We start from the raw sequence: 16,717 nt of genomic DNA on the forward strand, positions 1-16,717 counted from the left end.
CACTCGGGTCTTGATTTCAAAGTGTGAATAATCTTCCCTGAAACACCACATGTAAACTAAGTACCGATTATGGCATTGTGTTCAACAGACCTAGGTTCCCACATAGCATATATATAGTATTTATGGCCAATACAATTTCAAGCCCATGATTCCCATTGCAGCAATATTCTGATTATGTTGTTTTATTGATAAATTATTGATATATTGATTCCATTCATTTACAATACATGTCAACAATGAGATGAAGGGGGAATCTTATTGAAACCTACTGGATAATGGGAGGCCTACACAGAGTGGACATGGAAAGGATATGTCTGGTAATGTGAGAATCTAGGACCAGAGAGCACAGCCTCAGAATAAAAGGACATACATTTAGTATTTATTTAGCCAGAGGGTGGGAAATCTATAGAATTTATTGCTACAGATGGCAATGGAGGCCAAGACATTGTGTATTTTAAAGCATTAATATGCTCTTGATTGGGAAAGGCATCAAAGATTATGGGAAGAAGGCAGCAGAATGGGTTTGAGAGGGAAAAATAGATCAGCCATGATTGAATGAATGAGTAGACTCGATGGGCTGAACGATCAAATTTGATCATTCAGCTCATCGAGTCTACTTTCATTCAATGTCTTATGCTCTTATGTCTTATGGTCTAATATTACTGCAGAAACTAGGCGACTCAGTGGTGCAGTGGTAGAGTTGCTGCTTTATGGTGCTGAAGACCTGAGTTCGAGATCGAGTACAGGTGCTGTCTATATGGGGCTTGTACATTCTCCCTGTGACCATGTGAGTTTTCTCCAGGTGCTCTGGTTCCCTTCCACATTCCAAAGATGGGTAGGTCTCTAAATTTCCCCTAGTGTGTAGGATAGAACTAGTGTACGGGTGATCACTCGTCAGCGTGGGCTGAAAGCCTGTTTCCATGCCGTATACTAGCATAAAATCCGATGTGGATGGTGAGATGTTTGATGATATAACTATAATAAAGTTAAACATGAACTGGCCTTCAAAGTTGCTCATTGGAAAATATTTAAAAGTGCTTCCAGGGGAACTGAGAAAAGGTAGTGCAGGACATACAAACAATCGATCATTAAAAGTGCCCAAAAGGAAAATTAGAATGAAAGTTAAACCACTGATATAAATTCATAATAAACGTGTAATCATCTAGGATAGCTTCTGTTTCCTTAGTATAAAACAGCTGCAAAGTAATCAGCCTGGAAGTCATAATAGACTGAAGAAATGAAAGCACATCCTTTATCCATCACCGGCAGCCACTGACCTTGTCAGCCAGAAAAGGTCAGTGGCATCCAAGACCTTTTCCTCTCATTGTTCTACAGAAGTACGTATATCGTATCTGCAGAGTCTCAATGTAAGACGCCATGTCTACTTGGTAGAATTTCCTGTTGAAAGCAGATCTGTTACTCTTGAGCAGCAATGCTTCTGATAGAATCTTAATGCCCATTGAAATAGACGTCATGTGTAAACCTAAAAAAAAAAATTATTTTGATGTCACCAAGTCTGTCCTAGTGTCAAACATTGCACCTGCAGTTGCTGGAGAATATAACCAAGTTCACAAAACTACACAGCCAGAGTCACTTATAACTGTTCTTACAGAAGTTGATGAATAATTATTCATGGTCTAGGCTTTTCAAATGTGGGAAATGGAGGAAGGGAGGGAGTGAGAAATATAGAAACATATAACATAGAATATAGGTGCAGGAGTAGGCCATTCGGCCCTTTGAGCCAACTCCGCCATTCAATATGATCATGGCTGATTATCCAAAATCAGAACCCCCATCCTGCTTTCTCCCCATATCCCTTGTTTTCCCTAAGTTATATCTAACTCTCTCTTGACTACATCCAGTGAATTGGCCTCCACTGCCTTCTGTGGCAGAGAATTCCACAGATTCACAACACATACAGGGACTTTCAGCCACCAAAGAGATATCCTTTGTTTGAGGTAAAATACAAAATACAGGAGTAACCGAATGGGTTAGGCAGCATCAGTAAAAGGAACAGATGGGGAACATTTTGCCAATCTGTTCCTACCACAGACGTCGCCTGACCCACTGAGTTACTCAAACACTTTGTGTTTTAGTCAACATTCCAGCGTCTGCATTTTCCTGTGTCTCCTTTGCTCAAGGTTGTCTTTTAGATTTTAAATAAAAGCACGATTTTTAAAAAAAAGTTCAATAAATGGAATCAAGTCTAAACAAATGTAAACAACCAATACCTAGACCCTTCACAGCTATTGCCTCCCCATTGTAAAGAAGCCATTGTTCCAGAGCGAAGACTTACCGAGTCAAGGTTCAGTGGGTAGATTCCCCAGCATCAGCGCTGGACAATTACAGGAAGTTTGCTATAATCAATGAAGCAATGAAGTGCAGTTGGAAAAACAACCACCAGGAAATCACAGACCTCTGTCTTCACACAAGCAAGTGTAGAAATCCTGAACTTGCTGATATTTTTTTTTTGCATTCGCTTTTGGAATCTGGGCTTTGCTTGCACAGCCAATATTTATTGCCTAGCCCTAATGCAAGTAGCCCATCTTGAATCACTGTAGTCATTCTGTAGATGTTTACTCCCACAGTGCCACTGTTCAGAACTCTCATTGCAATTTACTGAATAGTGAAATGTCTAGATAGTGTGGATGTGGAGAGGATGTTTCCACTAGTGGAAGAGTCTAGGGCCAGAGGTCATAGCCTCAGAATAAGAGGAAGGACGTACTGTATCTTTAGAAAGATGAGGAGGAATTTCCTTAGCCAGAAGGTAGTGAATCTGTGGAATTCATTGCCACAGTAGGCTGTGGAGGCCGTCAATGGATATTTTTAAGGCAGAGATTGACAGATACTTGATTAGTTTGGGTGTCAGGGGTTATAGCGAGAAGGCAGGAGAATGGGGTTGAGAGAGGGGAAAATAGATCAGTCATAATTGAATGGCGGAGTATACTTGATGCTGTGAAAGGCCTCATTCTGCTCCTAAAACCTATCAACTTATGAACAGTGCTCCTGAGCAAGGAATTATAGGATGTTGAACCAGTGATGATGAAAGACCAAATATATTTCTGTGTGTATTGGAAGAACACCCGGAAGTGATAATATTTGTATACCTGCTGCCCATGTCATTCTTGGTTGTAGAGATTGAGATTTTTGTAAGAGTTGTTGGTGAAGTTTGGTCAGGTAACTGCAATACATTTTGTAGATAGTACACACAACAGTCACTGTGTGCCTGTGACAGCAGTGGAAGGGATGAATGTAGTTCAGTGTAGTTGACGGAGTTACACAAAAACATGCACCAGGAGTTCAGGATTGAACCTGTGTTCTACAATAAGGTCTGAGGCAATTTATCATACTTAACCATTCAGCAATCTCTGACAAGGTTGACCATGTTACTCGCTTCTAATTTCCCTTCATTGACATTCCACTAGGTGGACTTCAGTCATCTCATTCTACTTGCAACATCACCTGCATACATTTCTCAACATTACCTCATATATGCACTTAGATTGAATCTTGGCTACCTCCTAAATCATATCAACATGTTGCCCCTCACCAACCATCATCTGTAATAAAATATCAGAGATCTCCTTCTCCTTCTAAGGCAGTCCCTCGTGTTCGAGGATGACTTGTCGGATAAATGAATGATCGTTAGACGTGCATGAGGTCCCAGAAGGCTGGAGGGTGGCTAATTTTGTCCTCTATTTAAGAAGAGCTGCAAAGAAAAATCTGGAGACTAACAACTACTAAGCCTGTAAACCGTGACAGTGATGTTACCGGAGAGGATTTTGAGGGGTAAGAAATTGTAATGAGGAGGGCTGAAGAGCCTGGTTTTATGCATGAATTTGATAGAGTTTTTTGAAAAAGTAATCAAGAAGGTTATTGAGGGAAGGGTATAGCATAGACTACATAGTCCTAGTCTGCATAGATTGCAGCAAGGCCTTTCATATGTTTCCGCATGATAGTCTGCTTCGGAAGGTTAGGTCATATGGGATTCAAGAAGAGGTCGGTAACTGGATACAGAATTGGCTTAACGGTAACAATCAGAGGATGGTGTTGGAAGGTTGTTTGACATACTGGAAGCCCATGACCAGTGGTTAGGGATCAATGCTGGGCCCATTGCTGTTTGTCATCTATATCAATAAATTGGAACATTATGTTATGGATGTACAGGATGGTTGCGAGGCCACACGTCGAGTATAATGTTCCGTTTTTGTTATTCTTCACTAAGAAAGATGCCGTTCAGCGGGAAAGAGTGCAGAGAAATCGTAAATTCACTGGTTAGGTACATTATGTATAGAAACAGCCCACTGAGTCCCTAATCAAGAGTCGCCAGGTTTTGAACCATTTTCAAAGTCCCAGCTGCAGCTAGCCATAAAGGCCCGTTGCAGCCGTCGGCTCGATCCAGAATGTCCAGCGAACTGTTGTCGCTCTCCTCGGTCGGCCACCTTCAGCCTTCATGCCTTGTGGGTTCCTCCCACAGCCGATCTTCAGGGTGTGGAAGGTAAAGCCCCCGGCTCTTCATACCAGCCCTTTGTTCAGTGTTCGCTGCCATTACCGACTTCCTCCACTCTTCTCTCTGGATCTCGGTCTTCAGGGACGGGCAGGAGATGAACCTCAAACGAGGCTCCCACTCCAGGCAGGTTCCCGGTTCAGTGGCAGGCGAGCCATGCCTGCTGCCGGGGTATGGCAGTGGCCTGTAGCCCTCTAGGATCTTCCGGGAGTGTAATACACCTAACTTTACTAGGTTATAAAATATAACTTATTCTTGTGTGTTATAGCAATGCCCTTGCATTTTTATGAATACTATCATTTAATGATAGTAAAATTTCAATTTTCAACGCCTTTCCAATATAATGATATGCAACTTCTGGATAATAGGCACATTCAAAAACCCTTACCAATTTAAGTTATTTCCCAATTTTGTAGTTCATGTGGAAGAGTCTGTTATTCCAATATTGAAGCCATCAGCCAGCTCAGAACACACCAAACCAGAGTGGAAGCAAAACCAGAGGATCTGTTTCAGAATTTGTTGATAACGAATACAACTTTTCTGTTTTTAAAAAAACCCTTCACTCATGACATTGATAACCTCAGAAATTAACACTGGATTAAATCTTACAGATCAACACTGACTTTAATCAGTTATAGATTTATTATTGTACATCATTATGTTTAAATGAAGAGATTTTTAGATAGGCACGTGAAAATGCATGGAACAGAGGGATATGGATAATGTGCAGGCGGACAAGATTAATTTAATTCAGTCTGAAGAAGGGTCTTGACCCAAAACGTCACCTATTCCTTCGCTCCATAGATGCTGCCTCACCCGCTGAGTTTCTCCAGCAATTTTGTCTACCTTCGATTTTTCCAGCATCTGCAGTTTTTTCTTAAAAATTTAATTTGGCATCAAGTTTGGCACAGACACTGCGGTCTAAAGGGTCTGTTCCTGTGTTGTACTGTTCTATGTTCTAAGAAATTACTTAGCTGAATGATTGTGGTGTTCAGATTGATATTGAGAGAAGTAAGCACATTTATTTTGTTAAGGTTTGCTGCTTTGAATCGTTTATTTTGTCCAAACAAAATTGTGTTTTGCAAATCTGCTTTTTAATTGGCAATTTCAGGAAGTTAAATTGCTGATGGTCATTTTTTTTCCACCCAACCGGGATTATTTTTCTTAGATAGCCATTGATAAGATCCCTGTTTATCAAACCCACTTGTCATCTTGCCTTAATGACTCATAAGTATGTAGTAGCGTTTAACAATTAACAATATATTTGGCATGAGGTGATAGTTGTGTTGATATCAAGTTTGAAATGGGCTGCTCCATGTTATATCATGTAAATTTGCAAGCTCTGTGTATTATTGGTTGAGCTGCATGTTTTTATTACGTTGTGAAATGATTCTTGTGAAATAGATTATGATCTTAGTACACAAAGTGCAAGTGTAATTCAGCAAAGGTAGACAAAAATGCTGGAGAAACACCATCTGCAGTTCTTTCTTAAACAGTGTAATTCAGCAGGTCAGGCAGTATCTCTGGAGTACATAGATAGGTAAAGTTTTGGGTCAAGATCTTTTTTCAGACTCCAGACTCTGAAGAAACGTCTCGACCCAAAACATATCCATGTTCTTCAGAGATGCTGCGTGACCTGCTAAGTTACTCCAGCACTTTGTGTCCTTTTGCATATTAACCAGCATCTGTCGTTTCTACTTTGATCTAAGTACCATCCAATACAAAGTGCATGCCACAATCCCCAGACCGACAGACAGACAACAATTTGGACCGTACTGAAATCTGATGGACAAGCACTTTTTTTATAGAGAAGGCCGGCAGTTCCATTAAAATGTGTACATGACAATCGGTACAGATGACACTAAACTAAACTCAATGAAACTAAATTAAATTAGAAATTATTTTATTTCTTACTTACTTGTTTTTGGAACGTGAGCGTAAATGTTGCTGGCAAAGCCAACATTTCGAATTAGTTGACCATGAACCGAGGAAGCAGTTGAGAGGCAACCTCTGTGGTAAGCCTGGAGTCGCAAACAAGCCAGATCAAAGAAGAATGGCAGATCTCCTTACCTGTAGCATGTCTGTGAACCTGATGACAATATGGTGTTTTTATGGTACACAAAAAAGCTGGAGAAACTCAGCGGGTGCAGCAGCATCTATGGAGCGAAGGAAATAGGCAACGTTTCGGGCCGAAACCCTTCTTCAGACGAAGGTGTTTTTATGGTTCTTGTTCCACAAGCTTTTTAGTGTGTTAGGGTCATAGAATCAAACGGCACGGAAACAAGCTTTTATACCAGGTTATGGTGTGCAAAGACAATTTGATTAGACATAATACCACCTTGTGTGATAAAATTTCATTTTAGCGCATCTCACACAAAACAGAGTGTTTAAGAAGGAACTGCAGATGCTGGAAAATCGAAGGTACACAAAAATGCTGGAGAAACTCAGCGGGTGCAGCAGCATCTATGGAGCGAAGGAAATAGGCAAAAATGCTGAAGAAGGGTTTAGGCCCGAAACGTTGCCTATTTCCTTCGCTCCATAGATGCTGCTGCACCCGCTGAGTTTCTCCAGCATTTTTGTGTACCTTCACACAAAACAGATCCAGGTTCCCCTGTTTAACACTGGTTTTCCATTAGGCAAGTACAGCCAGTTTGATAGCATTTGCCACACAGCAAATGAGTAAATCATACAAAGGCTGCAAGTGGTGAGGCCTGTAAAGTTATTTCTGTAAGTTAAATACTCACAAACACATTTTAATATCATTAGGTTCCAATTGTAACTTTAACTTCACATCTCTAAACGTATAGTATTCCTTTTTCTCTGACAGTGAGTGCAGATTATTATTTGTGTATTGCAAAAACTTTATTTTCCTGTTGAAAACAATTGCCACTTTGCAAGTTGCCGTCAGTGACCCTGGTTTCCTTCCCTTCTTAATCAATTTCACATTTTTCCCCCTTTTTTTAGCTTCAGAAAGTTTTTGTTGTTTGGAAGCAGGAAAAGGAAGGGACTCTATTTGATTTGCATATATAGTACCTTATATATCTCTCGCCTTTGTCATGTAACTAAAAGGCCATATTTTCTCTGCCACTGATTTTTAAAATATATTCCAACCATTTGATTATACTTAAAATAATATCTACCATCTGTTTGGTCTAACTCTAACTAACTCTTTAAGAAGCAACTAAAGTTCTGTAATCAAATACAATAATGTTTATCTCAGGCATTATGTATTTTGATGACTGCTGTAGGCAGAAGAAGAGACAATAGACAATAGGTGCAGGAGTTGGCCATTTGGCCCTTCGAGCCAGCACTGCCATTCAATGTGAACATGAACCCCGTTCCTGCCTTCTCCCCATATCCCCTGACTCAGCTATTTTTAAGAGCCCTATCTAGCTCACTCTTGAAAGCATCCAGAGAACCTGCCTCCACAGCCCTCTGAGGCAGAGAATTCCACAGACTCACCACACTGTGTGAAAAAGTGTTTCCTCATCTCCGTTCTAAATGGCTTACTCCTTATTCTTAAACTGTGGCCCCTGGTTCTGGACTCCCCCAACATCGGAAACATGTTTCCTGCCTCTAGTGTGTCCAAGCCCTTAACAATCTTATATGTTTCAATGAGATCCCCTCTCATCCTACTAAACTCCAGAGTGTACAAGCCCAGCTGCTCCATTCTCTCAGCATATGACAGTCCCACCATCCCGGGAATTAACCTTGTAAACCTAAGTTGCACTCCCTCAATAGCAAGAATGTCCTTCCTCAAATTAGGGGACCAAAACTGCACACAATACTCCAGGTGTGATCTCACTAGGGCTCTGTACAACTGCAGAAGGACCTCTTTGCTCCTATATTCGATTCGAAGAGGTAAGAACTTTCTACATGGGGAACTAAACAGAGAAAGAAAGACTTTGGTCCTGACCTTGATCTTGTGCTATCTGTGTGGTGTTTGCTTCTTCTCCTGTGACCACATAGGTTTTCTCCAGGTGCTGCGGTTTTCTCTCCCAACACAAAGACGTGCGAGTCAAAAGGTTAATTGGTCACTGTAAATTACCCTTGATATGGAGAAGAGTGGTAGAATCTGGGGTGAATTTACGAAAATGCTGAAAATGTTGTAGTGGTGTAAATTGGTGGGGATAGTCAGTATGGACTCAGTCGGCTGAGGGGCCTGTTTCCGTGCTGCCACTCTACAAGAAAATTCCTGAAACGCTCAGAAGGCCAGACAGTGTCTGTGGATAGAGAAACAGTTAACATCAGGTTCAGGACTCTTTAACAGAACTGGGAAAGTGGGAAAACAAAAAAAAAGTAGACATGAGGAATTGCAGATTCTGGTTTACAAAAAAAGGCACAAAAATGCTGGAGTAACTCAATGGGCCAGGCAGCATCTCTGAAGTACACGGCACAAAGCACTGAAGATGCTGTTTGGCACAATTAACTGCTTCTCTGCAGAAGATGTATAGGTGATGTCTGAACACTAATGCAATTATCAAGAAAGCTCATCAGCACCACTACTTCCTGAGAAGTTTACGGAGTCGGTTTGTCAAGGAGGACTCTCTACAGGTGCACAGTAGAGAGCATGCTGACCGGTTGCATCGTGGCTTGGTTCGGCAACTTGAGCGCCCTGGAGAGGAAACATAGACATAGAAACATAGAAACATAGAAAATAGGTGCAGGTGTAGGCCATTCGGCCCTTCGAGCCTGCACCGCCATTCAATATGATCATGGCTGATCATCCAACTCAGTATCCTGTACCTGCCTTCTCTCCATACCCCCTGATCCCTTTAGCCACAAGGGCCACATCTAACTCCCTCTTAAATATAGCCAACGAACTGGCCTCAACTACCTTCTGTGGCAGAGAATTCCAGAGATTCACCACTCTCTGTGTGAAAAATGTTTTCCTCATCTCGGTCCTAAAAGATTTACCCCTTATCCTTAAACTGTGACCCCTTGTTCTGGACTTCCCCAACATCGGAAACAATCTTCCTGCATCTAGCCTGTCCAACCCCTTAAGAATTTTGTAAGTTCCTATAAGATCCCCCCTCAATCTTCTAAATTTCTAGCGAGTACAAACCGAGTCTATCCAGTCTTTCTTCATATGAAAGTCCTGACATCCCAGGAATCAGTCTGGTGAACCTTCTCTGTACTCCCTCTATGGCAAGAATGTCTTTCCTCAGATTAGGAGACCAAAACTGTACGCAATACTCCAGGTGTGGTCTCACCAAGACCCTGTACAACTGCAGTAGAACCTCCCTGCTCCTATACTCAAATCCTTTTGCTATGAATGCTAACATACCATTCGCCTTCTTCACTGCCTGCTGCAACTGCATGCCTACTTTTAATGACTGGTGTACCATGACATCCAGGTTTCGTTGCATCTCTCCTTTTCCTAATCGGCCACCATTTAGATATTAGTCTACTTTCCTGTTTTTGCCACCAAAGTGGATAACCTCACATTTATCCACATTATACTGCATCTGCCATGCATTTGCTCACTCACCCAGCCTATCCAAGTCACCTTGCAGCCTCCTAGCATCCTCCTCACAGCTAACACTGCCCCCCAGCTACGTGTCATCCGCAAACTTGGAGATGTTGCATTCAATTCCCTCGTCCAAATCATTAATATATATCGTAAATAGCTGGGGTCCCAGCACTGAGCCTTGCGGTACCCCACTAGTCACTGCCTGCCATTGTGAAAAGGACCCGTTTACTCCTACTCTTTGCTTCCTGTCTGCCAACCAGTTCTCTATCCACATCAATACTGAACCCCCAATACCGTGTGCTTTAAGTTTGTATACTAATCTCTTATGTGGGACCTTGTCGAAAGCCTTCTGAATGTCCAGATATAACACATCCACTGGTTCTCCCTTATCCACTCTACTAGTTACATTCTCGAAAAATTCTATAAGATTCGTCAGACATGATTTACCTTTCATAAATCCATGCTGACTTTGTCCAATGATTTCACCACTTTCCAAATGTGCTGCTATCCCATCTTTAATAACTGATTCTAGCAGTTTCCCCACTACCGACGTTAGACTAACTGGTCTGTAATTCCCCGTTTTCTCTCTCCCTCCCTTTATAAAAAGTGGGGTTACATTAGCTACCCTCCAATCCTCAGGAACTACTCCAGAATCTAATGAGTTTTGAAAAATTATCACTAATGCATCCACTATTTCTGGGGCTACTTCCTTAAGTACTCTGGGATGTAGCCTATCAGGCCCTTGGGATTTATCGGCCTTTAATCCATTCAATTTACCTAACACCACTTCCCGGCTAACCTGGATTTCACTCAGTTCCTCCATCTCATTTGACCCCCGGTCCCCTGCTATTTCCGGCAGATTATTTATGTCTTCCTTAGTGAAGATAGAACCAAAGTAGTTATTCAATTGGTCAGCCATGTCCTTGTTCCCCATCATCAATTCACCTGTTTCTGACTGCAAGGGACCTACATTTGTTTTAACTAATCTTTTTCTCTTCACATATCTATAAAAGCTTTTGCAGTCAGTTTTTATGTTCCCTACCAGTTTTCTTTCATAATCTATTTCCCTTTCCTAATTAAGCCCTTTGTCCTCCTCTGCTGGTCTCTGAATTTCTCCCAGTCCTCTGGTAGGCTGCTTTTTCTGGCTAATTTGTACGCTTCATCTTTTGTTTTGATACTATCCCTGATTTCCCTTGTTATCCACGGATGCACTACCTTCCCTGATTTATTTTTTTGCCAAACTGGGATGAACAATTGTTGTAGTTCATCCATGCAGTCTTTAAATGCCTTCCATTGCATATCCACCGTCAACCCATTATGAATCAATCGTCAGTCTATCTTGGCCAATTCACGTCTCATACCCTCAAAGTTACCTTTCTTTAAGTTCAGGACCCTTGTTTCTGAATTAACAATGTCACTCTCCATCCTAATGAAGAACTCAACCATATTATGGTCACTCTTGCCCAAGGGGCCACGCACAACAAGACTGCTAACTAACCCTTCCTCATTACTCAATACCCAATCTAGAATAGCCTGCTCCCTCGTTGGTTCCTCTACATGTTGGTTTAGAAAACTATCCCGCATACATTCCAAGAAATCCTCTTCTTCACCACCCTTGCCAATTTGATTCACCCAATCTATATGTAGATTGAAGTCACCCATTATAACTGTTTTACCTTTGTTGCACGCATTTCTAATTTCCTGTTTGATGCCATCCCCAACTCCACTACTACTGTTAGGTGGCCTGTACATAACTCCCACTAGAGTTTTCTGCCCCTTAGTGTTTCGCAGCTCTACCCATATCGATTCCACATCCTCCAAGCTAATGTCCTTCCTTTCTATTGCGTTAATCTGCTCTCTAACCAGCAATGCCACCCCACCTCCTTTCCCTTTCTGTCTATCCCTCCTGAATATTGAATATCCCTGGATGTTCAGCTCTCAGCCTTGGTCATCCTGGAGCCATGTCTCCGTGATCCCAACTATATCATAGTCATTAATAGCTATTCCTGAACCAGGTTGTTGCAGTCTTCAGTCTTCAGGAAGATGAGTGTGTGGCCAGGATGGTGTGGGTCTTTGATGATACTGCCAGCCTTTTTGAGGTAGCGACTGCGAAAAGACTACAAAAAGCAGTAAACACTGCCCAGTCCATCATCGGCTCTGACCTTCCTTCCATCCAGGGGATTTATCGCAGTCGCTACCTCAAAAAGGCTGGCAGTATCATCAAAGACCCACACCATCCTCGCCACACACTCATCTCCCTGTTACCTTCCTGAAGACTGAAGACTGCAACAACCTGGTTCAGGAATAGCTACTTCCCCACAACCATCAGGCTATTAAACCTGGCTCGGACAAAACTCTGATTATTAATAACCCATTATCTGTTATTTGCACTTTATCATTTTATTTATTCATGTGTGTATATATTTATATTATGGTATCTGGACACACTGATCTGTTTTGTAGTAAATACCTACTATGTTCTGTTGTGCTGAAGCAAAGCAAGAATTTCATTGCCCTATCAGGGACACATGGCAATAAACTCACTTGAACTTGAACTTGAAGAAGGGTCTCGTCTGAAGAAAGGTCCTGACCTGAAACATTACCTACCCATTTTCTCCAGAGATAAGGCTGACCCACTGAGTTGCTCCAGCACTTTGTGTCTTTTTTTAAAGTGAGAAAACAAGTTAGGTTTCAGCAACAGAGAAGGTGGTGGAGTAATAGTTAGAACAAATAGAATATTTGATCAATGATCAGGCCCAGAAATGTAAACTCATTTGTTCCACTGTCGCTGCCAGATCTATTTTATCCTTCAGCCTAATCGATGCTATATTCCATCCAGGGTCAACCTGCCAGAAAACCTTATGGTGTAACAATGGTATTGTGATGTAAATTTCTACAAATCCCCATCCTTACCCACTCCTGCACCTCTCCCCATTTTCAATGCCCACAATGTTTAATGATATTTTACAAAATCGGTTTTGATTTTGACATATTTTACAAAATTTGAATCCTCAATTTTAGTGTCGATTTTGTCATCATTTTTGATAATTACATGTTACTAAATCAAACTCAAGTTGGATGGACAGGCTAGATGCAGGAAGATTGTTCCCGATGTTGGGGAAGTCCAGAACAAGGGAGTCACAGTTTAAGGATAAAGGGGAAATCTTTTAGGACTGAGATGAGAAAAAAAAAATTTACACAGAGTGGTGAATCTCTGGAATTCTCTGCCACAGAATGTAGTTGAGGCCAGTTCATTGGCTATATTTAAGAGGGTTAGATGTGGCCCTTGTGGCTAAAGGGATCAGGGGGTATGGAGAGAAGGCAGGTACAGGATACTGAGTTGGATGATCAGCCATGATCATATTATGGCGGTGCAGGCTCGAAGGGCCGAATGGCCTACTCCTGCACTTATTTTCTATGTTTCTAAGTTACTAAAATCAAGTCAAATCGAGTTTATTTTGATATGCACAAGTACGGTGAGGTACAGGTACAATGGAAAATCTTGCTTACAACAACATAGCTGGCATATAGACTCCGACAAAACACGGAAACATAAATTATACATAAATTATATATTAATGACATATACATTTTACAAATACATTAGAACAAAAAAGACTTTTCAAATAGTAACATGACATTAGTGCAAAGCACAATTGGAAAACAAGTCCATGGTAATGCAAAAGGTGGTCTGTACTATTCAGTTGCAAAGGTAGAAGATAGGATGAGGGATGTGCAGGTTGGTTCAAGAAGCTGATAGTTATAGGGAAGTAGCTGTTCCTGAACCAAATGGTGTGGGACTTCAGGGTTCAGTATCTCTTGCCCAACAGTAGCAGCATGAAAAGGTCATGGCTTGGATGGTATGGTTCGTTGATGATAGATGCCGTCTTCCTGTGGCAGCACAATTTAAAAAAAAATGATATTGATGGTGATCGAGAGCATCAGAAGAAGGAAGATGCAGGTGACGGGAGGGATGTCCTTACTCAGATCCACAGCCTTATTTCCCAGATGAGTGGAGAAGCATTGTCATTGTGGGTTGCCTAGAACACAGAACATAGAACAGTACAGCATTGGAATGGGCCCTTCGGCCCACATTGTTTGTGTTGAACATGATGCCAAACTGAATTACTCATCTGCCTGAAAGAGGTCCATAAACCTCTATTCCGTGCAAATCCATGTGCCTATCTAAAAGCTTCTTAAACGCCTCTGTTGTTTCTGCTACCACCACCATCCTGCGTTCCACGCCCCCACCACTCCCTGTAACAAAGAACGTACCCCGCACATCACTGTATTTCCCTCTCTTACCGTATAGCTATGCCTACTAATGATAGGATGGTTCTGTTGCCTATCACCAACTAGAAAGTGGTCCTAGCCTACCATCACCCTCATTGGAGACCCTCAGACTATCTTCAATCGACTTTACTAGACTTTATCTTGAACTAAATGTTATACCCTTTATCTTGCATATGTTACACTGTGGACAGCTTGATTGTAATCATCGACTGACTGGATAACACACGACAAAAAATCTTTTCACTGTACCTCGGTACACGTGACAATAAATGAAACTAAACTAAACTAAACTAAACCAATTAACCCTTCCACTGGATTATGGATGTTCTATCCCAGTGGTAACGATTGAAGGATAGATGAGCTTAAATATCTTCACATCCTGTTTTGCAGATCCACTGGCTCATGTCACAACACATCAATAGATGACTCCCAGCTCCAATTATTTAAATTGCAAAACATAAATGTCTCTATATTTAAGCAAGGGATGTGTATGTAAAGAACTCAGACCACTGCACGAAGGAAGGTTTTCTCTGTGAACCTTCACTCTGCAGGTCTAAGCAGTGGTGCGCAGTTCACCCTGACATATGGAATGTTTATCTCAGCATTGTTCCATTGTGTAGTGGGTAGAGGAAACCACTACAGCCACTCCTTCAGACTCCTCAAGTAGTGAGCCTGACAGGAACCCTAATGCCCGTTCCTCCTTGCCCCTGGCGCCCTCTCTTCTCCCACCAATATTGCCCTTCTATGGATACATCATAAGGGGAATAACAAATAGTTCAAGGTAAAGCCATTAGAATCTGATCAAAGTTAGTCCGAGGGTCACCAAAGAGGTAGATAGTAGTCCGGCACTGCTTTCTCATTGTTGTAGGATGACTCAGTTGCCTGATAACAACTGGGAAAAACTTGCTTCTATTTAGGCATAGTACAGTCTACCCTTGTTATTACGGCACTCTTTATAACTGATTTTGTAATAGTAGATGGAGAGTCCCAGACACCATTGTCTCTTTAAGAACACAGGCTGCTAGTTACACTGCGGGTAGGGGGGGGGGGGCGGGGGGGGGGGGGGGGGGGGTAATTGACATAGACCAGCAATTGCTTCAATCGACACATACAATTATACTCTATTAAACAAGGTAACAAAGAGCCTAAAGTTATTTTAGTTTGTAGTAACAAGAAACATTTTTAATTGTTAAAAATAATTTGTATTTGAAAACGAAGTGGTTGGAGCGAATACCAGATGGTTGGAGCGAATACCTTGCTCAGTTATAGCGGACAATCGGTAATAACAGACACCAAACCTCCCCCCAATGGTCCATTATAATGAGTATTATCTGATTTGATTTGGATAGCATGCAAAACATAGCTTTTTATCTAAACCTAAACTGAAACTTAAATGGCATAATTTCGCCTCAGAACTGTTGCCATTCACTATAAGGTTTATGTCAATGAGTCCAGGCCATGCTTATCCTGATATAAATAACGATTTTGAAAGTTATTAGCAGCTTTGTGTATACCTTTCCATTTGTTGCACATTAGTCAGTGCTGTAGATATTTGCTATCCATTTATTTAAAGTTAGTCCAGAGGGACATATATTTAATCATAAAATCTGCTTGTTTTATAGCTGACCTCTGCGAATCTTTGTGGAGTAAAGATCCTTCATCGACCAAATGTTACCAGATCAACAGTGAATCAGCTCTAACATGGCACGAGGCACGAAGAAGCTGTCAGCAGCAAAATTCGGACTTGATGAGCGTGACAGAATTGCACACACAGGCATATTTGGCAGGTAAGAAATTCTGGCAGTGACCGAGAGATGAGCAAAACCAACTTAACAGGATAGTGAAGACAGCCAGTAGGATCATTGGTGCCCCACTCCCTTTCCTGTTGGAGATCTATCAGAAGCGGAGCATCAGCAGAGCCATCTCCATTATCAAGGACCCCTATTATCCATCACACCACATCTTCTCCATTCTGCCATCTGGGAAGAGGTAGAGGAGCATCAGCTGCAAAACCAGCAGGATGCTACACAGCTTCTTCCCACAGGCAATAAGACTGGTTAACGGACTGTGTCCCCTCCCCATACATCATTCACCAACACATCTAACCTCGTCCACACTTTGACAGCTAGGCACCTGTTAAAGCAAAGCCACTGTTCAGTCTTTTTAATGTCTGTTTCTATTTCAATTTTTCGGCCTATTCTAGATAGGGTAATTTTAATTTTTATTGCTAATTGTATTTATTCTGTTTTTATTAACTGCACTGACGGGAACTGATTGAGAAACAATTTTTTCATTTCATCTGTGTATGTAAGCACAGTTAAAATGACATTAAAGTAAATATTGAATACTGAATACTGAGATGTTTTGTTAAAATCATCAAACAAAAGCATTCCATTACACGCACTAGAATACCCTGAGAAACCGTTTGTTTCACCAGCCACTAA

The 16,717-nt window shown here is 41.5% G+C and overlaps 1 protein-coding gene across 1 annotated transcript in view; it reads left to right on the forward strand.

Moving 5' to 3' along the window:
• Positions 1 to 16,717, forward strand: part of mrc1 (mannose receptor C-type 1) — a 139,921-nt gene that overhangs the window by 24,521 nt on the left and 98,683 nt on the right. The window contains exon 4 of the mRNA XM_033015268.1: positions 15,896 to 16,060. Coding sequence (XP_032871159.1) covers positions 15,896 to 16,060 — 165 coding nt within the window. The remainder of the gene's footprint in view (positions 1 to 15,895; positions 16,061 to 16,717) is intronic.

The sequence above is a fragment of the Amblyraja radiata genome, chromosome 2 (assembly GCF_010909765.2).
Source record: "Amblyraja radiata isolate CabotCenter1 chromosome 2, sAmbRad1.1.pri, whole genome shotgun sequence".
NCBI lineage: Eukaryota > Metazoa > Chordata > Chondrichthyes > Rajiformes > Rajidae > Amblyraja > Amblyraja radiata.